General features: G+C 38.1%; 2 protein-coding genes across 3 annotated transcripts in view; both read right to left on the reverse strand.

Annotated features, from left to right (window-relative positions):
- SLC16A12 (solute carrier family 16 member 12) overlaps positions 1–491 on the reverse strand; it is a 47,194-nt gene extending 46,703 nt beyond the window's left edge. Inside the window, exon 1 of the mRNA XM_026850940.1 lies at positions 460–491. The gene's annotated coding sequence lies outside the window, so the exon portion shown is untranslated. The remainder of the gene's footprint in view (positions 1–459) is intronic.
- Positions 3–26,717, reverse strand: part of PANK1 (pantothenate kinase 1) — a 54,555-nt gene continuing 27,840 nt past the window's right edge. The window contains exons 1-7 of one of the 2 annotated variants that reach the window (XM_026850943.1): positions 26,624–26,711; positions 17,989–18,341; positions 8,796–9,049; positions 6,584–6,760; positions 6,060–6,183; positions 1,241–1,366; positions 3–603 (exon numbers count right to left, since the gene is read on the reverse strand). In XM_026850943.1, coding sequence (XP_026706744.1) covers positions 544–603; positions 1,241–1,366; positions 6,060–6,183; positions 6,584–6,760; positions 8,796–9,049; positions 17,989–18,341; positions 26,624–26,651 — 1,122 coding nt within the window. In that variant the 5' untranslated portion in view covers positions 26,652–26,711 and the 3' untranslated portion in view covers positions 3–543. Of the gene's footprint in view, positions 604–1,240; positions 1,367–6,059; positions 6,184–6,583; positions 6,761–8,795; positions 9,050–17,988; positions 18,342–26,623; positions 26,712–26,717 lie in introns of those variants that run through there. The other variant, XM_026850944.1, reaches the window with a different exon arrangement.

Raw genomic sequence — 26,717 nt, forward strand, 5'->3', positions numbered from 1 at the left:
ACAGGGGAAGGGGTGTGTTAAATAAAAAAGTGTCTCATCTAATGAGGAAAGGAAAGGCAAAAAATCAATGACTAGTTTTCACAGTAAAACGCATCAGCTTTGTAGTTTCATTTGAAACCAAGAACAAATCATGAAACGTCATGAAAATAAGATACAAAAAATCTCCTAGAGTGATTACTAAATGAAGTTAAAATTACCACACTGATCAGTAAACCCCAGAAGAAAAGCAGATGCCTCATATCACAGGTCCTACATTAAACAGTATCCACTTTTTAAAATAAATCCATAAAATCTGTATTTTGGCCACTTTGCACATTTTTCCCCTAAAAAATACAGTGTACAGAAAAAAAAATTCTCATTATTCCCAGTATGAATTCTGAAGTATAAGCTCAAAACCCAGAAGTTAAAGATCAGCTAAAAGGATTTTAAATTATTTACAAATCCAGCAGGTAGAACTACCATAATGGCTTCATTTCCATCCTTGTAGTGGCTTTCACTCTTATCCAGCAGCATCTGCAATAGGAATCTCTCCAGACAGCTTCATCACTGATCGTCTGTCATTTTAAGCAACTCCAGAAGAGCCCCAACAGCTCCAAAATAACCCTTTAAACAAGGCAAAAGCAAAACAAATCAAATTCCAAAATAAGACATGAGCATGTGAAATCATCAGTTTTGTTAAGGCGATTAAAAGATCCTTCTTACAAGATCAGACATGACGTGCCAGCTGTTTACTGTATCCGAATTACAATTTAACAGGATCTTGTTTAGGTCCAAGAAAAGGCCTTATACTGGGAGAAATCTTACACAGTTCTTTAAAATTCTTGAGAAAGAAAAAATTAAGGGAACCACTATAATGATGCTGTACTGAAGCAGGACAGTTACCATTATGAACACAACCATCTGACAGTTACCTCAAAATTGTGCTTACAAAAATTAATTCTAATTGAGGTTAATATATCAGACCATGCAAATGAACACTGTTGGTACTAGGGTCAGAAAGCAAAGATAAGAGATGTGCAACATTTAGCAGCACATACCATGAGATTAGTGATCAAGTCATGGAGTTAAAAAGGGGTATTTTCAACTGAATTTGTAATTAAATTATATTTATGCAGAACTTACTTTGTACATTCACTTCCAAGCAATGACATTGAAATTCTCACTTTTAATGTCACCAAGTCAAGAACCCTAAGATTTTTGCACTTATAAATAAAAGTAAGTTCAACATGTATTTCCTTACCTCATGTTCCAAAAACAGAGCTTTCAGCTGTCCCTTGGACCAATAATCCATAGCGTATGCTAGCACCTTCATAGAAATCATATTAATTCTGAGAAAGTTGCCAACAAATACCACCTTGTCGATTCTCTGTAAAATTGAAATGCACACCAGCAAAAATTATATTCAGCTGCATTATTTGTCTCATTCAACATGTACTTCTGCCTCCACTATAAAGTTAAATGGGAAGTTTTGGTTACATTTAAATTCTCCAGAATGAAAAGTTATAAAAATAATTGCAGTTACTGACTGCTAAGTAGAGATGTTGCAAGAAGAAAAAAAAAAAAGAAAAAAAAAAAGTAGTTTTATTCCAAAGAAAGTGAGAGGCTGATATGACAGATGGTGAGTATTTGCTTAAAAGCCCAGGACCTTCCCAATATGAACAGGATTATGAGTGTTTTCTTGTGGGGTTTTTGTTTGGTTTTTGTTTGTTTGTTTGTTTGGGTGTTTTGTTTTTTTTATTGTATGTGACGTGGCTGCACTGAAGACATCTTTTCCCTCTGCTTGTTAAATGAAGCACCTTCCCAGAGACCACTATGATTATTAAATCCAGATGAAGAACCTCTGAAGGATATCTGAGAAGGGTTACATTAGAGATGGGAAGAAGCATGTTTCATTAGCTGTTATCTGGACTGTGGTTCCATTTCTAAAGAGCAAGCGAAAACATGCCATTTCACCCTTTGTTTTGAAGCTCACTTGAACTCAGTTTTCATAGAGAAGCTTCAAAGTTTTGAACAATCACCACTATGCCATCAGTGAGAAAGCCACATACTATCCTTACTTGTATGCACATCAGTGCATGTAACCAACAGTTTTGGTGCTTAAACAATGCCCATAACTATCTCACCAAGCTCAGTTTTGCCTATTATGCACAAAAATTGCACTTGCATTTTGAATTGGTGTACCATATGATGTTCACCATACACTAGAACTGGTCTAGAAAGTTCAGTAGAAGGCCAAATCCTAGAAACATAACTGCTGAAGATTATGAGCAAAAATCTCCATAGAGGCTAGAATTACCAAGTGTTAATCTCTGTACGCAACTCTATAAAGCCCAACACTTGGCTCTGCAGCAGTTACTTTGCTACAGATTACAGTCTTGTCATGTCCAGTACTGTGCATGTGACATATCACAGAGAACATCCTCACTTGAATACTCAGTATTGGAGAGTGCTGATACCCAGATACAATAATTCATTTATTCAGTCTCTGATGACTGAGTTACATGTCTGATTGTCCTCAAACCAAACACATCAAGACAAACTTTATTTAAATAATTCAGGTTTCTAGTCATCTATCCCCTTAGACTCTGCAGTCACATTAGCATGCATCCATACTCATTCCTAGGAACTTCTATGGCCAAAAAAAGAACTTCTCAAACTTCAAAAGGCTGCTATTAAACATGGCCAAGAGCACTTTCTGTCCTCTGACAAGGCAGTTTTGTCTCTGAAGTAATTTCTGACAAGGGAGGGACGAATATGTAATTAATTAATTTCCTGTAATGCAATATCATCTAATTGATTAGAATCTGTATTTGAATTTAATTTTCACAACTTTTTTGTTGACTATACACACAAAGCTACTGTTAGCAGAAATTCAAGCAAGCGGTACCTAACGCTGAGTATAAAAGTTACTGAAAATCTTAAGTCTAAAAATACTTGTCATATCTCCTAAAATAGAAGTGTCTATCAACATGCAAATTTCCTATCAATTTTATTTTCCAACATTCCTTGACAAGGTTAAAAATTATGTTAAAGATGTCAAGTTTCCTAGATTCTCGAACTGAACGAAAACAGCTTTAGCATTTTTCAGGAGTTGGAAAATGAAGAAATGCTACTTTATCTCTTAAGTGAGTCTTGCCAATTTATTTTAAAATGTTCACTGCTGAAATATTCAAAGCCGAAAGATGCAAGTCCTAAACTGATGAAGGGATAGTGATGAAATGCTTACTTAAGCTAACAAAATTACAACATCCTGGAAAAGACATGCACTCTTTCACTCTGTGGGGTTTTGCTAAATTGTTCAACTACCCTGCAGTAGAAAGCTATAGTATAGCTTCAATATAGTGTATACACAAATTTGCCAATATAATTGAATAGAGGAATCTATATTAAAGATGCAATGAAAAAATCTGCACATACTTTTGCAAGCAGCCTTGTTCAGATGCAACTTACATGCTCTGCTAGTAGAAAAAGTATAAACCAGGGAAATTGCTTTCCTTTAATGCAGTTCTGCTGTGTCTAAGACAGACTGTTTCAAATGATGTATAATAGTCAAATGGTTCCAGACTATGGAATTTTTCTACCCCACTGCCAACTTTGTGCAAGCAAACTTTGCTTTGAAGTTCTGTGGACAGAATATTTCATTTATTCCCCAGCCTCAATTTTTCCTGCACATATGCAAGTAATTTTCAACACCATATTAAAGCTGCAATAATTGAAAACAAAACAAAAGCCAACCCCCCCCCAAAAAAAAAACAACCCAACTTATCAAAACTCACGCTTCAGGGCATAAATTGATTTTGTCAAAGAATCTAGAAATGAGCTTCACCATAACTCTAATATACACAAACTCCACAAAAGACTATATCATATTCAATTATTTTTTTTAGTTCTTATTTGGGCATTTCATTCATCAAGCTTATTGAGTCAGAGCGATATCTCCTAAAGGCAATTTAGGTATCTAGACTATTTAGCAGAATAACATTACTTTTTTCCCCCCCAACAGCAATCTATTTGGAGAACAGCTTATTTGCAATTAAATATCATGTTTGAATTTTTAATAGTATATAAAGCTACTAAATGAAGTTTTCATTCTCTGAAGCTACAGAATAATTTATTTCAAGTGTTGGAGCAATTGTATTTTGACATTGTCTGTGAAATGAAGAATACCTCACACATCAATCCACATTCCTCCACAAAATTCTATGGTTCATGTCTAGTTTTTAAGTAAGCCTGCCCTCAAAACAAAGATGTTTAGGAACTTTTTCACAGTGTCTCAGAAACATTAGTTTCATTAGTAGCCTATTTCCACCTCTGAATGCATCATGTGGTTCCCTGATGCAACTCTCCATGCTTTGATAGCCCTGTACAATGCTGCTTGAACTCCATGCCACAAGGCAACACTGTAAAGAAGCTGAAAGCAAAGAGAACACTGAAAGAGAATCATCCTGACTGAAAGAGTCAAACTGCCAAAAACAGAAGTCTGTAACCACTTTTCATGAAGGGATGTAATCTGTGACATTTGATGGGGGCATACACTAAGACTTGTGCTGTTCAACATATTTTAAATGTGCTCTATAGAATATTAGCAACAAACCTAACATTTATTGGTATACAAAGTTATTCAGGAGAGTCAAAATAAAAAATGAACAGCATAGCAACATTGAAGAGATTTACACCTAGTGACTCAGGAACAAAATGACAGATGAAGTTTAAGTTAAAAAAGTGAAATGACACAAATGGAAGAGGGAAGAGACAGAGAGACATCAGTATTCAGACACAATGATATGCTCCAAATTAACTACCATCACTCAAAGACTGCAGAGGGACTGCAGATTGTTTCTTAAAAGTGAGGTCCATCCTCACAAAAATAAAATTGTAATAACTGTCAGTAAGGGCATCAGAACACAAAATTCAACAATATACCATCACAAATTCATTGTGCAACCACACTGTGAATACTGCATGAAGATCTAATCATTTGATCTCAAAAACAGATCTATAAACGATTAAAAAAACAAAATGAAGCTGTAGAAAAGAGACACACAGTGTCTCTATAGGAGAGGACACCAAGTGTTAGGACTTCCTGTCTTGGAAATACCAAGAGGGAGATGTGGTAAAGGTTTATTAAAACCCACCAAAAGCACCAGTGATTAATTATTTGCTAAGACCCAATAAAGTAATCAGATGGTAGCTTGGCGAGTTTCTTGGTTTTATTTTGCTGGGGTTATTTTGGGCTGTGTGGGTGTGTTGTTCATTTAAAAAAAATAAGAGGCACTTTCTTGTAACCACAGAATGCTGTGGAGCTGGAGATATCTATGTATTAAAGATAAATTCACCGACAGCTGATAAAAGATTAGTTATCACATAACAGTAAATGATGCCATTTACAGTTCAAACCAAGTGCCTAAATGTTTTTTTCAGTTGGTTTGGGTTTGGTTTTTTTTTCTAAACTGCTGGAAGCTGGAAAGGTGTATGAATGGAACAATCCATCCAGAGTTATCATATCAAAGAAAAGAACATAACAAGCATCTGATAGTTTGAGGTAGGATAATGAACTACATTTTTCTTCCCGCTGACCCAATATAATGGATCTTATATCTATCAAACTATTTAACACAACACAATTCAAACCCACCATGCTATGGAAACAAGCCAAGCAAAATTCCCTTTAAAAAAAATAATCTGTCATGGTACAGTAAGATCTGTTAGTAACTACAAGATAATCGATAGTATTACTTCGGATTACAAAGGTGTTAATATCTATGTATCGCAGCTTGAGAACAACTGAACAGCTCTAGGCATCAGCGGTTCAAGACGATCTTTACAGTTAACTTTTCTCCCCTCTTCCCTAACTTTGAAGCTCAAAGTATGTTACTCTTCGCATCAAAGCATACACATAACGCAAATCATAAGAGTTGGGACAGCACATTAAATATATGCATCTTTACCAAGGCCAGTTACACACCTGCTATATCAGCAATCTGCGTTTTTCTGAATTCTGAAAATTTTACTATGCTGCTTCTAAAGCTTTTAAGCTCATAGTAAATATGCTATCTTACCTCATTCAATGCACACATGCGAGCAATAGAACCTATGTTGTTGGTGATGGTGACCAAAGTAGCTCTGGCCAAGTCCTCTTTACTGATGGAATCCCTCTTTTCTTTACTCATCATATGACCAAAGCTGTGTGGGGAAGATTATTCCTTTTAATACAAGTTATTTACGAGTGCTAAAAGCCCTTAGAAATTCCATCATTTAATAAGCTTTGCTTGGATTTGATATCCACTGATTTGAGACAGATTTGAAACAAGAAAAGGGATCTCATTGGAAAGACAGAAAAATGAGCGAAGACTTCTTCTAAAATAACCACAATTTAAATGGAAGCAAACTACATCAAGCATTGCTTATATCTGTTTAAAAAAAAAAGCATGAAGTAGGTGAGAGATAAGAATTAACCACATGATACATTCAGAGTGACATTTCCACATGGACATAGTGCACAGTCCAGGGATTCCACACTCAGTTTAGCATAAACAGTAAGTTTCCCAATGAACTCCTTAATACCAGCTCAATTAACACATACCTTGAGGCTACAGCAGACCCTTGAAGGCCAAACCGCTCATAGTCTCCTCCATAAATATCTTTCACCAGCTTATCCACATTGGTGCTGTCTCCTTTCGCAGCCATTTCGAGTGCTTCTTCAAATGTTTCACAGCCAGTCAGCAGACAGCACAGGCCCAGGAATGTTCCTCCTCCAAGACTAGAAAAGCACAGTTTCCTCAGCCCAGCAGCTTGAATCAGCTTTTACCACTGCTCTTTAGACTGCTGTTTGCAACATGGTCTACGTAGCTACCAACTGTATCTTGCAACTCCTCCCTCAGAGAGGTGAAGACAGACACCCTAAATTGAGTTTCTATTTAACACAAATGTCATCCAGAAAGGCTTTAACTCCTTGTGCAAGATTAATTAGCCAACAGATCACTTAAAGAATAAATAGCGATCAAAGCTAAATATCTATGCAGGGGCAGGCAGCCAAGACAGATCTGGTCCCCCTAACCAGCGGCAGGAAGCAGTCTGGTAGGTTCCTGTTCAAAGCAAGGCTAGCATCAGCCCCAAATGTCTCAGCCCTGCAAAGAACTCCAAGCAAGAAGCAGACAGTTTAATACCTTGCAAAGGCTCAAGTACAATATTTACTGACTATACAAATTTAGCAGGGTGTATTTGATTGTGCATAACAGGTTACTAACTCATTTAATTAAAATTCTACTTTGGACTCTTCAGTCTTAACAGACATGAACTTCAACTTACTAACTTCTACATCCTTCCTCATTCTTTCTTAACCCTTGAGAAAGTTAGCTTATTTGCAGTCACACTGATTGGGGCCACTGTAAACAAGAGGATCAGTGAGACACCACACTTGCACTTCACAAAAAAGCACAGGTCAGATAGGAACACCATTCAGTCAGTGCTCTTGGATAAACAGGCAAGTTTTTCAGAACACATCTAGTAGCACTGTAATAATATATTCGGTATCTGAACAGCAGGAAACTCTGCACACCAACCACAAGACTATTGATTTCCTCATCTCTAACAAGTCAGCAACCCACTGCAGTCATGTTTTAATTTTCATAGTGGAAAGGATCAGAAGCACACCTACAGATGTCAAAAGGGCTACACTTGAAAAACAACCAGAATTGCAAGAAAATACACATGCAATACCTCTTCCATTCAACTTGTGTTCATCTGTACTGTATACAGAAAAACACCTCATGGCTACCATTATGGCAAAGATATGCCCTAGGTGAGGCAACAGAAGACACATATGCAGTCATGTGCAGTATACAGGAGAAACTTTATCATATGTACCACACACTGAAGAACAGAATGAAGCTTTGGAAGGGACTTCTGGTGGTTTGTTTGGTTTTGTTTTTAAGATTACAAGACTACTACAAATGAAGTATATCAATGTAGTTTGCATGTATGGGGAAAAAGTGGGATAGATTTATTGGTATTTTTACTATTAGTCTGGATGGACACATTTGTAACTAAAGTGGCTGCCTATAAGTAAGCATTGTTGCCCAACATGTACAGAGTAAACTTAAACATGCCTCAGGCTGGTTTTTGGCCTTGAGAAAAAAATTCTGCATCGACACTACTGAACTCTGGAATTCCTAAATAGAGCAGTCACATTTAAGTCTCTTATTGAACACAGGCCAGAGACTATTTCAACTCAGCTGTACCCTACAAATAATTTCTAGTCTTTACATGCTGGCATTCCTTAATTTACCAGCATAGTCCAAAGACTAGTTGCAATCAGGAAAAAACCCAAGAGATCTAGTGAGACTTCTCTGCCAAAATCCCGCAGGTAATTCTATAAAGTTTTCCTACATCCTGGACACATCCTAACACCTAAGCAAGAGATTTTTGTTTAGCACAAACATTTTTATTTCACTGCTCTGGCTGTTCTGGGGGATCAAAACAGTGGAGAGAAGATTAATTTACCGGCACAACTTTATTTTGGTAATTCACAGCAAGAGACAGGAAGTAGGCAAGAACACCAAGGAGAGACTAAGACAGCACTAAAGTTAAATGAATCATTGATTTTCCTGATGTAGACCCCATCTCTGAAGGAATTCTAGGATATTTCAAGCATTGCTACTGGTGGACTTTTAAAAAGAAACGGGAAGACAAGCACAATGTGGGGCTGCATGTACTAGTTGCACTGTCTGGTTCTATCTGTTCAGTTACTAAGGAGAAAAGAAAATAGAATTAAAAGAATATGGAATTAAGTTTACCTGGATCCTGTGACTCTCTTATAGTTGTCCTTAGAATACACGGCTAGGATGCTGACCCCTGAGCCTATGTTAACCAGCAGCATAGGATATGGATTATCAAGGCAGTAAGGCTTTTTCTGGCACTGTCCAGGATCTGTAGGGTTTTCAAAATAATAGCACTCTGGTTGGCCATTGAAACCAACAGAATCAACGTAAAGGAGGCCCTGGATCAAACAGTCCAATTCATCCAATTTATGGAGTTGCAGATCAGCAATCTGGAAAAGAACAAGAAATTAATAAACATTTCCTAGTATAATACAACACCGAGAAGGACAAAAGGCTCCACTGAAGCACTTTGATCACGTCAATAGTAACACACTATGCTATTTAAACAGTACAAAGATCTGTCTAAACATGAAGTCCAAAATAAAAATAGTTTTCTATCCAACTGACAATGGGTACCTCCCAAAACAATGATATGCAGTAATGTTATTTAGTTCCTCTGCCTTTAAGATGCTTCCTGCTCGCAGAGCAGGGAATATTTCCCCCCCTCTCAATATTCTGAAGCAGTAAATTTCTCTCCCCTCATCCTCATCCCAAGAGGAGCTGCGTTCTGCAGCTTTTGGATAGTATCTGACACATGCCTGCACAGCAGCATTCCTCAGGATGCAGTGTTTTAACTCATCATTTAACTATATTTCCAGCAATTTGATAAAATATTCAATAGAAGCATTAAGATCAAGAATCTTCAGTTAAAAACAAGATAGTTAAAGCTTTACAAAGCGCACGTGCTTATGTTAATATACATTAAATATGCAGTGGATTACGCTTTACTGGTAACATATACTAAAAAAAATCTTTAATATGAGAAAACAATTTCTTTAAATTATGATGAGCATTTTAAAATGCCATGTGAAAAATAGGGTATTCACAATGTTTGGTGAAAAACAATATAAAAAACCCAAACAAAAAATACTGTCAGTCTCATGCCCCCTGCAAAATGTTCATAAAAATATAACTGTTACAGAATGCAGGAAAAAATTATAAGAGCTTAAAAAGGACATCTCCTCTGAGATCTCACAGGTCACCCATGACTGTACTTAAACAGGCATGTCTACTTGTCATAGCATTCTGTTTACTAGAATTAGAAATCACATCCCTTTCTTGAAATAGGACACAGTGACAATTTGTAGAAAGTCTCCTTTCCAGATGACATTGAGCTTAATTAAGAGTTAGGGAGAGGAGAGGGAGAAAAATAGTAAAGTTGACCATCCAAACCTTGAGGTTATTTGCATCCTCACACCTGCAAAGTAAGTCTTATCTAACTCCACCTTCTAGCAGAAAAAGCAATAGAGTATTAGTAACAAAAGGAAGTTATACAACACAGAGCTGGTTCTCAAACATTTGCATATTGCAGGATGTTTTTATAACAGCTAATGGAGAAGATTTACAAGGCTAACTACCTCCTATTTTTAATTCTGGAAGCTATATTAAGACACTATAAAGAGAAAATATATTTATGTGGAACAGGCCTGGTCAATAGGTTACATTCTTTTGAGCTATTTAAGTACCTCCCCTTACTTGTACATAGCTCTGACTTGTCTTAACTGAAAGCCATTCTACTCTTTCGTTCTGCCCTTTCGTTGGATTTGCTAGTCCTCAAGTCCTGGAATCATAGAAAGGAAGTAAGATTAAAAAACCCCAAACCAGGAGTCTCAAAAACCTCAATAAAGATCCAGTTACTCACAGAATAATAGAGACAGGTGGAGATAGTTTCTTCTTATTTCAGGAATTCCTCCTGTAACTTCTGCAATCCCTTCCTATTTTTTTCTTCGTTAACACATGGCTACACAAATTACAATTACACAAATGCAGCATGCAGCTTGATCCACTTAGCCAGCAAATAAAAAGAATGAACACAAATTGGGAGAGAAGGTTTTTCAAAGAAATGTTACAAAAATCTTGAGGCTACTCTGCAAATACCTTGGATTTCAGCACTTTCTTGCTATTAGACTAAGAGCAAAAGCTCCAATCAAGAGATATACAATACAAGATATTAACAGAAATGCTTCATGCACTCTTTCTCACAATGGACACTGTATGGAGTCCACTAAGTCATCATTCAGAGGATTTATTTATTCTGTTAAAACCCAACTAACATTGAACACAGCTAGTCAAAATAAGGAAAGATTCTATACTAATTGTGATCTTTCTATACGTTATGTGCTCTACAGTGTCTATTTCCCCATCTTACTGTATAATCTAGATACATCATGACCAAACACAATTTAAAACAGATACAGCATGCACAAACATGCTATGAACCAGAAGCCTGCTTTACAAAGACAAGTCATTAACAGATTTATGGCCCCTGCTCTCAAAACCTCTATTCTCCCATAAGCCAAATACCCAGCTGTTTGTGTCTCAACCATGTTACATTTTTACAAATTGGTAAGCATAGGTAAGAGATCTTCAAAGACACAAGCAAGCCATACAAATCTAAGACTAAAATACTTCTGGCATCAGTGCCAAAACACAGACAAAATCTTTGTTTCTACAAACTCTCCAGTCAGCCCACCAGTTCTGTAAGGTCAGAACAAAAGAAAACTAATCAAAGGTTCTTTTTCAAGCACTGATAAGCACAGAAGTTTTATGAGGTTCATCCCTCCATGTATAAGACATACCAGAATTTACTGTGCTTTTTATAGCTCTGTTCTATAATTAACAGCTGATATACTGTAAGCAGAAAAGCCCTATTAGTGCTTTTTTTAGTGTATGATATTTGTAACAGACTGAAAAAACATTTTCCTGTGTTGTTGCAGCAGTCTGGTTTTCATTTTTGGAAGGAGCAAGACTGGCATCAGTATTCCACGTTAATCCGCCTCCGTTCAGAGAACTGCAGGCTCTGCTGCCACCAGACCTCTGGGGCTCCAAACAGCCTAGTGAGGCACCACTGTTCTTGTTTCTAAACACGAATTAGGGCAGAGCTGCAAGAAATGTAGTGACCCGGTCTTGTACAAGAAGACATGATAGAGCCAGGGTCACAATTCCTGGTCCCCTTCCCTGCATACAGAACTGCCTTTTCTCCATTCGTTACTTTGCTCAGGACTCCAGAAGCAAAACTGCATCACAAAATAGATGTGCCTGTAAACACTGTAGCTAATGTATGAGTAAGCAAACATTTTTTCTGGTGCCATCACCTGACCTACCACACTCCACTTGTCCTCATCCTTCAGCTGTTCAAATCACTTTTTCTTGCAGGAACATAAACTTATGTGCAAAAAACGCAAATCAAAAACGGGAACTGTGTGAAGAAGGACATTTTAATTAGATGTTTTTCCTACAACTTTTTACAAAATACATTTGCAGGTATTTTCCAGCCCTTTACAGTCCCTAATGTGAGGGCAGATATCATAATGGACAACTGATCCTGCTCTGCACTCCTGTAACTAACAAAGTTACCCACTCCTCTAGAAAAGTTTTATGTCAGAAAGTTGTGCTAGGAGAGGAAGAACTGAAGAATGAAGTAGCACACAGGTCCCTAGAGGGGAAAATTTACAATGGTTACAGGGAAACCATATGTACATTTTTTAAAAGAACAATATCTCTGCATTATACCCAGACTGTAGAAATGCCTCTTTAGTTTAGGCTGGTTTTTAAATAATGGAGGGAGGGTAGAAAACACTTTGGACTTCAAGGAATTCTTTAGGATCATCAAAAGGAGGGACTTGGGACTTTAACCATGCTTACAAATGGGTGCAACACAGCAAGGAAGTAGCTAACACTTCCCCATATCTGTTCACACCACAGCAACAAAATGCATGAAACCCAGCTGATTTCAAGGATACACAAAAGGTCTGTTATTACTGTGTACAGATGCTATACTAAGGAGAATGAAAGCCCACTTCTTGTTGTAGACTCACAAGAAGTGCTGAAAAATGCTGCTGTCTGTTCAAGTTTAGGGTTTGGGGTTTTTTTTTTTGTTTTATCTTTTGGGTTTTTTAATGATATGCATAGCATCAAACAATTTTTAGCTGTATTCAAGTACCAGGCAGTATAAAAGGAAGAAACGTGGTACCAACTTGCGGCTGCTTTAAAACATGGAAGCACAGTAGTCAAAGACTTGGGTCATGTTTGTTTCTTTTTCTGGACAAGTAAGTATTTCCACTTCAGCAAGGAAAATACAGAACAGCCCAATCCTCTATAAGCGAGTTGAGGGCAGCCATGACATATCAGGGTTGATGCCTAATGGACCAACACTGGTGTGCAGACATCTTTTCAATGAAGCTCCAGCTCATGAAAGATTTCACCCAGTTTGAATTTTCACACTGTTACCAAGTTCTGGTGAGCGCAGGAATGTCCAAACCTAGATGCAGTTATGAACTTTCAATCAGAAATATGATTTTTTTTTTCCTGTAAGAAACTGTTAGGAACCTAACATCTTGCAATTCTTAATTAATTACAACAGCTTCATTTACTCTATCCTCTGTGCCTTCTGTGCATTGCTCTAGTTTTTATGTCTTATAACAGCTTACAGTTTAGCTTTTCCTTCCATCTCCCTCCCATTACCTCTCCTCCACTTTCATAAAGATGTACTTTGCTTCCTTTATATTTTGATTGTCTTCACCTCAAACCCCAAACCTCCTTTTTGAGCTTAGATGGGATACTCACCCCAGCTCATTTCACACTCTGAGGCTGAAAAATATCCACTCACATTAAAACAAGAAAAATATCTAATGCAAATAAAGGGTAAACCAAACATTTGCTGAGGCACAAGAGAAGACAGACACTGCACCAGCTTTGGGCGAAAAAAGGACTACTCTGGGATCCTCTGCAGAGGATCTGCTCTCTCGCCCAAATAGCTATAAGGATCTCTTCCCTCTCAACAGGGAAAAGATGCACATGGCTTCTCCCCACTCCCTCTGAAGTCTCCTAGCTTCTTGTGGTGGTGGTAACAGAAGGTATCATGGTTACCTTCACCCATTCTTTGGATGCCACTTTCAATTCCAGCCCAGTCTACACACTATAGCTTGAGCTGCAGTGTCCAGCCTCAAGCAAGTAAGCTGCAACAAGAGTTCTGAGTGTCTTACACTAACCTAGAGTTACAGAGTTTACTCATCCTATAACAGGGAACAGCAAGTTTATTTAAAGTAAATAAAACAGCCTACAAGTCCTTCACAGGCATTCAGTACATACCACAAAGTCAAGCCTCAGAATTAGCCAATAACTGGCAAAACAAAAATCACTCTCCAGCAACCAAGCTTACTCTTAAAGAATTTTCCTTGTAGGTTATAGGGAAGGTCAAGGCCTGAGTTTAAGTTTGTGCTGGTAACAGACTTCCTTCCTCCCTGCCCCAAATGTTACTAAGTGATTGGTTTTTGGCCCAGGACCTGCTTCCACTGAAGCCAGCAGTAAAATTTATATCATGACAAGTTAGGTTCTTTAGCTGTCCACTCAGGGAAGAAATACAAAAATCCCACCTTTGAGCCACTGCAGTCAACAGGAATTTTGTAGTAGAGCAGGTTATGGACAAAAGTCTGAATAGTGCTTTCCTCCCTCATCCCCCATGTAACCCTTACATTGAGTTGCTTTATAAAACTGAGTGACAGTCTAAGAATTTATTCCTTACGACATTAACAGCATATTTTTGTGCAAGTAGTATGCGTGTGCTAGCATGGAGGAATCACAGAGTATAAAGAGATTTATATTACAGGTACACAACACAAGCAAATAAGTCTATGTACTCCTTTTACAGAAGTGATGTTGAGCATTTACAGAATATGCAAGGTGACAGTAAGGAAGATTATCAGAATTAGGTGACAGATTCATCCACGTCAACACCGCTTTTACCTGAATGTAAAGTCAGTCAGCCATGAAGACTAGTCATTCAGAAATGGGAAAAAAAAAAACAACAAACAAACAACCAAACTGCAGAACAAAAAGCAAAAACAAGAAAAGACACCCTAAGCTGCAAACAGTCCTTTTAGTGAATTACTGATGCTCTTCAATGGACATCAAGTACAACCATATAGTTGGTATAATTATTTCTGTGGGCTAGTTTAATGAATAGAGTTAGTTTTCCTACTTCTAGGGGAAGCATTCAGATCTTAATAATGAAGCAAATTATTTTCCAGGCTACTGACTGTTATTGCCAGCAGTCACCAAGCAGTCCATGGAGACTTCTCCAGGTCGCCTCTATCCAATGCTGTGGATCCCATGCGAGGGAGGTCAGATAGCTAAACCTAGCTACCTTTGTAGATTTAGTTGCCTTTCTACGGCACAGAAGACAGGCTTAAGGTAAACAGAAGATGCATCCCAATTTTATTTTATAATGCACAAAAGGAACAGAGATGCCTAGATCAAACCTATTTAACTCATTTAGGGATTCAGAATTAGACACTGGAACAGGCCAGTAACAACAGGGTATTTGTCTATTTTAAGGGAGAAAAGCTGCTGTAATCTTAGAAGGATTCATTCTTCGGGATTTCAGTGCTGTTTTGCAATATGTTGGATCTTTTGTCCTAAATCTACGCAATCCTGAAAGTCCCATAAGCATTTAGAAAACCATGATAGACAAATAAAAGCATGTACACAGGGAAATAGGGGCCAGAACAAACCCATGTTATTTATATCAGTTTGATGAGCTTCCTAGAATTTAGGCATATTTTTTGATTAAATTAACAATGTTCACAAACATACTTTAGTTTTTCTACATTGCTTTTAAGTAACAGAAACAGGAAAATTTAAGGCCTTCTCCATATAAGGCATTATACAGTACTGGATCCAGCAAGAGCAGGATATTAGACTTGGCACATGTTCTCTACTTCTACAGGTGCATTAGAGTGATCAAATATTTGAAACAGACTTTTCAATGCTTTGAGAAAGCAATCCTGAAGCTGTTGTCCAATGTCAATTTACATTCAGCTGAACACATTGAGATAGCTAGCTGTGGTTACAATGGCTAATGAAGTGCGACAATTTAAGTGCCAGTACCCCAGACACTCAGCCCTTCAAGAGAGATTAAGCAAGAAAACCTTCATGTAACGGATAGTATTTTGCTTCTATAATACTCTACAAATATTACAGTTTGAGCCAAGAAACACATGCTGTAACAGAAGCTGTGGAACTGGATAGCTGTAAGAAGAGTTGTCCAAAGCACTCACTCAGGTGTGAGTGCACTTCACTGGTTGCTCTATGCTACAAAACACCCCAGCCAGCTTTTATAGTGTTTTTCTTAAACTACCTGCAAGTGTTGCAGCACACAGAGTGTTAATGAACACTGCTGAGATGAGGGGTTTCATGCCTAAATCCACCAGCAGCTTGCTATGTGACTTCACATTTTGTATAATATCTAGCAAAACAGCCCTAACTTCAACCATAGCCTCCAGTGCCACACCAATTATACTGCAGCTGAGATGACAAGACTGGTAAATTGCATATTTATGCCAGAAAAAGCCAAAACTAAGGGAAGAAATGCCTAGCTGTGATAGCCACTGGCTAACTTCCAGTTCAATCCTAAAGCTGTGGGAGTGAGGGACATGAACTTCTTTATTAAGTAAGCAACGTCAGCTGCTATTGCATGATGCAGGAGAGATGAATATGGGAAGACTGACCATTCCAAAGGGACAGTCAGCCTCCTCAGAAAGTCTCAAAGTGACCTCCCATTTCACTAGAGAACATGACCTGAATCATCCCCCGGACACATGGATACTCAAAAACTTGAACTAAGGCCAGATCGACTAGCATTAGAACTCACCACCTACTGTGATGCCAACATCCTTACGCAATGCAAGACAAACTAAAACTTTAAGGACTCAATCAATAGACCCTAACACATAAGGGACTTGCAATCAGCCTAAAGGACAAGAAATCCGGCACTAGTAGTGGGCTACTACAGCAATTCAGAAACTTGACAGCCCTTCATTAGCCCAGCTGCTTCCATGTCCAACATTTATTGAAAACGACTGCACAAGAGTATAACAGCTGGAATTCATGTTAAGCTCTTACAGCATTCTCTTCCCCCCTGTGAATGTTGATCATCTGGTAGGTGAAGGGTATTGACAAAGAAAAAACTTCCTGTACTGGAGGAATGGATGCTTGGATTTAAAAATGAAGAACGCAAAGCCAAGGACTGCAGTCAGCAGTTGGTAAATCTACAGTATGATAGCTCCATAGACTGTGGCAGAGACAGAAAAGCAATGGACATAACCTGTCATACCCAGCAGCCATCCCTCAGCCATAAGATTGGGTCAAAAGCTAGGAACAAAAGTGTCAGACCTTCCTGCCTAGTAAATCATTCACATTAATCTTAGTGAGACTGTTCTGGTACAGGCAGACTAGTCATTCTTTTACAGAAAATAAATGAAGATACGTTCCAGTAGAGACAGTCAGCTGCCTGTCACACAACAGACAACTGCCTCCTCAACGACTATTTCTCTCTAATGCAAGCTGTACAACAGCTCTCTATGCCTCTGTCACCACAATCAATTTTTGCAGTGTGCTCTAGTGCACTCATCTGGGAGCTAGGATCATTGCCAAAGTTAATACAAACAGCAGCATCTCAATTCTTCAGATTTACATCAGCTTCTGGAGCTCCCTGCAGAGGTTATTTTTAAGCTCTAGGGGATCTGGGACCTAGTCACCTCATGAACTGCCTGTCTTCACATGACATACTCCCAGAATTGATATCAAAAGCTAGCTTGCTACTGTCATGCTTCCATACACTATTCCTCCCCCTGCTCCACACTTGACTCTTTTCTAGACTCTTGACTTAAGTCTGCTTGAAGATTAACACAAGATTAACACAAGGGGAAAGGAACCTGAATCTGATCTCCAGCTTGTATGGTTTAATTTCTGGTTTTCTCATAGATATCCAGTTTGCAAGATGAGTACCTAGTCTCAGACTTATAGGTTGTCATAACATACCCTCAGCTGATCATGAGGCATCTGATCATCACAGCTGCACTCTAAAAACACCCATTTACTGAAGACATCCTGCACAGCAATACTTCAGTAGAGTATCCAGCAAGCAGAATGCCCTCCCTTGCCCCCTCCACATTCTCAGCAATCCCACCAGTTAACAAATGTGAATTGATTCTGTTCATCTTAACCACTTAGGATAGACAAAAAGTGTTTTCTCTGCAAGTTTTAACAGGACTCCCACAATGTCTTCCCATAGTACTTCCCACTGAACCCTGAGGAAGCGTTCACATACCGTTCTGAAGTCCTCCTCAAACTTGTAAGCTCCACCTCCTGTGGCACAGAGCGTAGTGTGCAAACTGGAGAAGTTCTTTTCGCTACCCATCTGTATGAACCTGTGCATGGCACAGCTGGGAAAGCGGATGAAGTGCAGGTTTCCTTTGCGTCCACACATAGTCAAATTTTTCAGTTCAAGATGGACATCACGAATGCCAGTTTTGCCATAGGCTGTATTGGAGGTCAAGTATTTCCTAATGCTTTTCAGGTTTTCTACCTCCTCCTGTTCCTCTTCTGCAGTAATGTCCTTAGGTTCAAAGTAGACCAGTTTAACCAACGTTCCACCAATATCCATTCCAAACCATGGAAATGCTAAGGACAAGGAGGTTGGGGAGGAAAAAAGAGAAAATCACTATAAATATACAAGTTAGACATATCCCTTAAAACATTTGCTGAATTACAATTCAGTGCAGTCACAGTAGCAGCATCCACTCCTGAAAAGTGCCTGTAGGGCACTTATGTGTTCAATTCACATGTATTAAACACCTAAGTTAAGACTTCATAAACCCTCAGTTAAGAAAAAGACTAAAGAAAATCTCAAAATACTCTTCTCTGGAGAAGTAGGTTTTAATAAAGTGAAAATATTTTTTCCCAAAAAAATTTTACCCTTCAGTCAGCACCTCTTGACAGAGCACATTTACTGCATTTCAACCACTCTGACTCCTGGCACCAATTCTTAAAATAGACTAAGGAGGGGAGGAGGAAGAAACAACCAAACAGGAGAAGAAGATTTCTCAAGTCACATTCCCACTGCATAACATCTACAATTGCCTTTCCAAGACCAGCTGGAATTTCCACAGCCACAAGCCTCTGTCTGAGGAGCAGCAATACATAACTCTCCCATTACACTGGGAGTCTCCAGACTTCATCCCACCAGAATTAGCAGCTCTGCTGGAACTACATCACCTGCATATATTAGTGGAAAGAGGATGAGCTGTTTTAAGTTCAATATTTACTACTGACAGTCCTTCTCTTTAAGCATAGACTCCCTTTGCTAGTATATGTATTAGCCTATCACACAACTATACAAGAAATGCCACTATTTGCTTCTCAGCATATATATACATATATATTTGAAACCACCAGCCTAGGTTTACCAAAGCCTTTGTTCTGTTAACAGCAAGAGAAAGTCACTATGGAGAACACACAGACAGAAGATACTAACTGAACCAGGTTGGTCTGCCTGCTCTGCTTATATATTTACATGCATACATTTCAAACAGTAAACCAGGTAACTTTATGAAGCAGTAAGAAGTGAGAATACAAAAATCTATACACAGGTACTGAAGAAGGAGGTCGCTAGTAAATTTTTCTTAGAGAAATTAAAAGTATTAAGTATGTGGCTAACATCTAAGATCCATGTCTAATATTGCAGTCAATACTCACCTCTCTGCTTTTAGGGGGAATCAGGTAGACTTGCTAGAAATGTGATTCTACCTAGTTGGTAGTGCTTAGTGCTGATACAAACTCCAAACCATGGATGCCGTATGTATTATTGGTATTTCTGCCAGTGAACCTAGACGTAAACAACTTGGGGCAAAGATTTCAGTAAGCACAGGAGGTACTGATCACACTGTTCTTCCTCAGGTAATCAAAGTTCAGTATTAAGTTATTCAACTTCAGGCTGAAAGGAGCTTAGTCTTTTACTTCTAACCACAAGGGTCTCAGTGTCATTCTCGTCTGGCTGAATAATTCTAAAGTCTAAATTTCACACTTGTTAATACACATCACCACCACCACCCAATCCTTAGATGACAGATGTTTAAAACAGTTATTTGGCTCCACTGATGTATGCCAAATAATTGAATCATCAGTTTCTCCCCCCTTTCCCTAAGGACAAGGAAAGCATAATACATAAACTCCCACCTTGCCTACCATTTAGTTTTTCTAAGAGCACCTACTGTTACCTGTTGCAAAGCCTAATTTCTTTTTCCATGCCCTACAAGATGCAAGACACAAAGACACTGAAATGAATCTAACTTGAGGTTTGGGAAGATATCTCCTATGCAGATGCATAAAAGCTCCCTGAAATTAGAAGAATTGGAAAAAAGTTTTTTAAAATAGGCTTTATTTTAGAGAGAAAAAAATACATTACCATACACTAACCTGTATCTCAAACACTTTTAGAAGTACATGGAAAACATTTAAGCAAAAGTGGTCTGGCCCACATCATACACTGGCATCCTGAGTTCCACCGCATTGTAATCTCATTAGTGATTTATACAAATCTTTATTTAAGGTACTGAAAACTTTAATTACCTCTCTCACTGGAACAGTAAGTCTCCTCCTTAGATGCATCTTTAACTGCGCAAGCAGGAAGTTTAATTTTAAAAGCAGGATGGTTGGACTGTGTCATACAGAACAAGCCTTTACCTAAGTGTAAACCAACTTCCAATATTCTACATTAAGGGCATAAAATCTGCTACAATATACCTGCACCGACAGTTGCTTTAAAGCTATAGTGTAGATTTAATCTTTAAGAGAGGCAAGAAGCATTCTATCCTATCAAACACAGGCCTGGCAATAGAAGTGTTGAGTACTAACAGCTGAAAGTTATTCATAAATGGCTGCCAAGACGTTCACTTTTGTATCTTAACATTTTGAGGAGTCATATCTAAATGATTAACAAAGAATAGTAAGTACTGTAAAAAACAACCATGAAGTTATTTCTAGTCTGTGTAGTTCTTGGGATAGGTACACGTAATGCTCACATTTAAAAAGCAAGCAGAAATGCCAAGAGACTACTTAGACTACTTTTTTTTTTTTAAGTTTATTCTCTCTGTGAATCTAAGTTCCTTTGATTTTGTTGTGAGCCAAATGGAGAGCCGCAGAAAGAAAAGAACTTTGCTCCTAGAACAGCGGCAGTTTTCTTCACCACAAATAAAGTGCACAACATCAGTCTACAACCAGTGATATTTCAGCTACACAGAACAGCAGCTTAATTTTTTTTGCAGCTGCTAACACCAGCTATCTGTTGGAATCACTTATAATAAAGATGACAACTACTTTGACTGGTTGACCAATTAGAACAAAAGCCAAGTCTCAAAGTTCCTTACAAGTCCCACTGAAATTCATATAACTTCCGCACAACTGCAGTGACATTAGAAATACTTTGTATCCCAGTGATTATTTTTAAAATGTATTAATTCTATCTTTCTTTACTATCAATATGTTCCAAAACAAAACACACCGCTGAAGTACCATCAGCTCTTTTCAGTATCTTTAGATAACCCACCTTATCTGGTACCTATACACTTCAACTTTCCTGACACCACTGAATGTGGTCCTAACAGGAACATGCATGCAGGCTGCAAGGTGCTCCTGGGTTTTGCTGTCTCCCTGAATAAAGACAGTAAAATCATTCAGAGGCCATCAAAATTATTAGGGCCCTCACTGCTACAACCAGGGCAGGTATGAAGAAAGAAAGGTATCTATGTAGATACAGGCTCCACAGAGGTGAGGGAAAATGGGAGCGGTGTGTGGGGGGGTGTTGTTTAGTATTTTGTTTGTTTTAAACTGGAAGTCCAGCATTTCATTGATAACCTGAATACACATCCGGTTTCTTGAGTTATTAAAAGCCAGGAAAGCAAGGAGAAGAAAGTGAAATCCGTCACATCCACATCTTAGGCTGATAATTATTCAAAATTGTGTGATTTACTATGAAACATCAAGACTCCAGATATGTTGCAGAAATGTTTTCACAGTATAAAAAATGCACTTAACTAAAATTGTCTGATAAGACTGTTATGAGCCAATTTCTCTGTTCTCAGCATATCAAATGATCAATGTAATCTATTATTGTGGAGAAAACTATTCTACTGTATTGCTACATTGCAGTAAGTAATAAAAACCAACAACAGTATAAAACCTAATTCTAGGTCCCATAGAACCGATACAGAAAACATCAAGATTAATCTTGCATTCTTAAAAGCGTAGCATAAATCAAAAGACTCTGCTTATCTTCTCAAGAATATTAATTATCTTTATGTTACACTACACCAACTACTTACTGGTTTGTTTTCCTGAGATAAAAATCTCCAGTACTCCAAAATTTATCTGCAGAAGCATGTGACAATGCAAACAGAAGGTATCTACAGCATTGCATAATGAGGTAATCTGATGCACACTGACAGCTGTGCTATCTGGGGGAAAGGTTCACTCATGAGAAATTCCATGATACATTTTACCTAGTTTCTGCGCAGACTGAAGAATATGAACCTATAAGACTATTGCCACAAGGCATATTACATTCAGAATCAAACACATTTGATTTTTAAAAATTGTATGTGCTCAACATAAAATATAAGAGGGGTGTGTGGAGGGTAAATATGAAATCACAACATGGACATGATCAGGGGAAGCAAGAATGAATAGGAACTCCTAGGTCACTAAGTAATATTTCCCCCCATTAAAGAAGATAACCAAGGGCAATCCTTTTCATATGTTTAAACCACCACCACATGAGGTTAGATGAACCCTTTTACTCCTCAACTCTTAGATTGTGCCTGAATCCTGCTGGTTAGAACTTTCTTCTCTCTACCCGGACCCTACATTTATCCATGACCAATCTGCAGCAGTTTCTTCTTTTGCCGAAACAGTTTCAGCTTATACACATCTCTCTTACAAGACCTCTATTTCCTTGAACACAGGTACAGTATCTCAGTTTTTTTATCAGTAATTTGAATGGTAGTATCAGTACTCTGATGTCGTTGTAATAAATACCTCAAATGAAATATCTTGGGTCCAGATGCTTTTCTTCCTGGACACACATAGGATGAAGTCTTATTACTTCATTTACATTTTTTCATTTGCATTTAATTTGCACTGCTTGATGCTTTGATTATCTAAGAACTTTCTGTTTTAATTAGGACTGGAATTGGGGAGAGAGCACCAAAAATAATTTGGGGAGAGAGCACCAAAAATAATAACAGGGAAAAAAAAAATCAAAACAAGAGGCACATATAAGATGGGATAGTATTCTCTCAGCTTCTGAAAGCTGCTTTATATTACAAAAGAAGCTGATAATAGCTTATATGTATTTTTCAATTACTTCTTCCTATTTTAGTTATTTTGAGCAATCCAAACATGGTGTAAAATGGAATGTAAAATGTTCTCCTTTAACCAAAAATAGAATACATATCTTATAAAATTAATTATCCTTGCTTAGTAATGGAAGTTTCTTCAAACCTTACAAAGCTAGAGCTAAATATGCACATGTATCAGGTGAAGCCTTCCAGTTCATTTTCAGCAGCAAGGGTTTACTGAACATCTAACACCTCACCAGAAAATGAAAAAATCCCAACTCTCTCCCCCCAAACCAAAAAACTTCAAACCCAAAAGCACAGAATTGTTTGTTAAACAGTTGTGACCATTCACACATATGCAGTCATATTAACACAAACTGATTTCTGAAAATAGTGCTGAGAGACTTGGTCATTACCTATCCTGGAGAGATTCACTAAGAAAAACCCTAACAAAAAAAAGCCAAATTTACAAAGCTACGAAAATCAACAGTGAGCTACTGAGAATCTCCTTCTTGGATGTGACAGCACCCAGAGCCTGATGGAAGTGATTTGTTTAAGTTTCCCACTCCTGTTGGCAATGTGTTATCATCTTGTTGGTACAGTAGCTACACAGTTTTAACTCACAGGATGCTGGACCACAACACACCAAATAGTTTGTTATGACCAGTCCTATTCCTTAAGCAACCCTTACTCCCACCTAAGTTAAAACCAACTGGAGACTAACTTTATGCAGCATGTCACCTGAAGCAGTTCTAAAGATTAAAAGACTGAAATATTCCAACGCCTTGGACAAAATTACAGTAACCAGTAATGTACTTATCCTCTGTCTAACAACAGCAAGATCAAAACCATTTTCACTCCCATATTCTTCACCAAAATATACTACATAATCATGGCATTCCATATTTAACAAGTGAAAAAGCCAGTTTCCACATGACTAAGTAGTACTACATAATCATGCTGCAGCCAAACACCACAGGTATAACAACCTCAATATTGGCCTAAAGGCTTCTTTACTGTGAAGTCACAACTCAAAGTGTTCAGAAATTACAACTAATAACGCATTATAACTGCCATGGTTAAATGGTCACAATGTCTCAAAATACAGATTCTCTGACCCCTAATAATTACCAGCTGACTTAGAGTGAGATCTAAGATGCTGATTTGAATAGAGCGCCCAAAGCTTTATCTTAAGAAAAGCAATAAAACTAAAATGTCCAGCTGGCTTCTCCCCTAGGTCTGATGTAGAATAAAGCTGTGAAGCATCAGTCTAGCTAACTGACATGCTGAAATCTTTGCCCTTACTTGGCTACAATGTTGTTTCACAGGGTCAGTGAAGGCACTTAACTGCTTTTTCTTTCTTCTGTTCAAAGATCACATTTAACCGGAACAACATGACACTTCAGCAAGCTTTTGAAATTTACAGAATTCACACGGGTTTAGTCTCTTCTGGAGTGCTTCACAGAGCAAGGCATCACAACAGATACTTAACTGTATTCATTACCCTGTACTGTGACAGAGAAAGGAAATGTAAACCCTAGTCTCACAAAGGGTGTGCACTAATGTTTTGAACCAGAAAACTGACATAAGCCTAACATACCTGACAACTCAGCTAGTTCAGCTAAGAAAAACACAAAGCACAGACAACCTTCTAAGCAGAAGGCAAGTCAAGGAAGAGAAGTTAGTCCCCAGATCCTCTCTCACCACGGGCTAATCAGCAAAGCACACTGGTTCCACAGGGAATCTTCACTTCTCAGAGAGGAAAAAGACTTGGGAATATGTAAGTCTATGTCACCTTGGCAGAAAGCAAAAGCAATCAAGAAAACATACTTTATATGGATTTAAAGTAATAGTCACTGCAGAAAGATAAGTTTCATTTATTGAAATATTGGGAAACGCCAATTATCTCATTATCTTTTCCACTACGCAAAGCAAACCCCACAATCAATACTTAAGTCTTACATGTCATGTGGCAACTGCACTTCATTTTGCAATGTGTCCTTAAGCACAGAACAAACATCTGTAAAGGCCAGGATTAAATACAAAATCCAGTAAAATGGGACTGTATAGTATTCACTAGAGATGGATACAGCGGAAACCTATGCAGTAGCAGGATAACTCAATTTATTAAATTTAAGCTGGTGACAACATGCCATCATATTTTCCTGCAAGATTAATACTAAATTGCAAATTATTCTTGTACAAAATTAACCATATAAATCAAAAAGATCAGCAAGAATTCATGTCTTTCACTCAAAGAAACTTACCACAAAATAGTTCTAAAAAGTGCTTCCCTCACCTGCTGTTTTCCTTAAAGCCTCATGTCATTAAAACCTCACAACTGAAGACATGGTTGTCATACATCTTGGGCAATATAACCAGTCACCTACGCTCTTTACTTTGATGGGCTCTTTTTTGCCCTCAAGATGTGAGGGAAATACCAAATTCCCCATTCTTTCTTATTCGAGTGATTACATGAATACATAAAAACCTTGTTCTTTGTTTCAGAATAGTTTTTAACATTATGAGGAGTTTGATATGCAAGTGCTGACCCTTCTTAGTTACACCAAAACAAAACAGAAGTTAGTCCAAGTTCTGCAGTTTTTGTTCCTGAATGAAAGTGTGAAAGCTAGACAAAGACTACAAAACTAGTTTGTGACAGAGAATGATTTTGTCACCAATACGCTAAATTTGGTAGAAGACTAAATTAAATATCTACAAATACTATACATGATTAATCAATACCGAGAACATTCTAAGGTAAAGTAGCATGTGTAGCTCAGCAAAAACATTTAAAAAAAAGATGTAGAAGGCACTGGCGAGTAAGTAGCCCTGTGAAAACTGCAGCTCTTCAAGGCTCCTTCTGACTATTTTTCTGACATACAGAAAAGTTTTTTAAGTATTCATTTCAAAAGAAAGAAAAAAGAATGGCAATCCAGACTAGCTGAATACATACTACTTCCAACTGAGTAAGAAACATCTTTAAGTTTTGGCAGCAGGTAGCTGTGATCCTGGCTATCCTTGTTTACCCTTTCGGAACATGCTGAACTTTTAACTAAGAAGAAAGCACTTGTTGGCTTTATTTGAAGGGCTGGTAAAGTGAGACCGTAAAGAAACAGAGTACTCCAATTCCATGGGATTGCTTTACTTGTAGAGTTTACCAAAAAATTATTGAATAGCTCCATACCTAAATGTAAGAAGGTAGCTGTAATCAAGTAAGTAAAACATACCATAATCAACAAACTTTATACAATTAAGTATATTACAAATATGGATGTCTGAGGCTCATAGCCTTACAACAAAACATGAGCAGCCAATTCATTAACACCTCCCAAACCAAGCAAAGCCACAGGCAATGACTGTAAGGAGCGTATTACAAATTTATGGCGCTTGCAATATACTCGTCCCCCCAACCTCAAACCGAATGATTTACACTCGGCTCCCAGGACTACTTTTTTCTTAATTCTGACAGCCTCTGGGGAAGGAGAAGGCGCGTGTACTGAAGCCGCTGCGCCCTCCCGACGCACAGCGGCAGCCAGATCGACCCCCGCCCGCCCGGGCGTTACTCACAGCTCTGCTTGGCCTCTATGAGCCTCATGGGCGCGTCCGGGAGGCGGCGGAGGCCGGCAGGACCCTGGGCGCCGCCCGACGCGGGACACGGCAC

Source organism: Athene cunicularia (assembly GCF_003259725.1).
Source record: "Athene cunicularia isolate RWA chromosome 6 unlocalized genomic scaffold, athCun1 chr6_part1, whole genome shotgun sequence".
In the NCBI taxonomy this organism is placed as follows: Eukaryota; Metazoa; Chordata; class Aves; order Strigiformes; family Strigidae; genus Athene; species Athene cunicularia.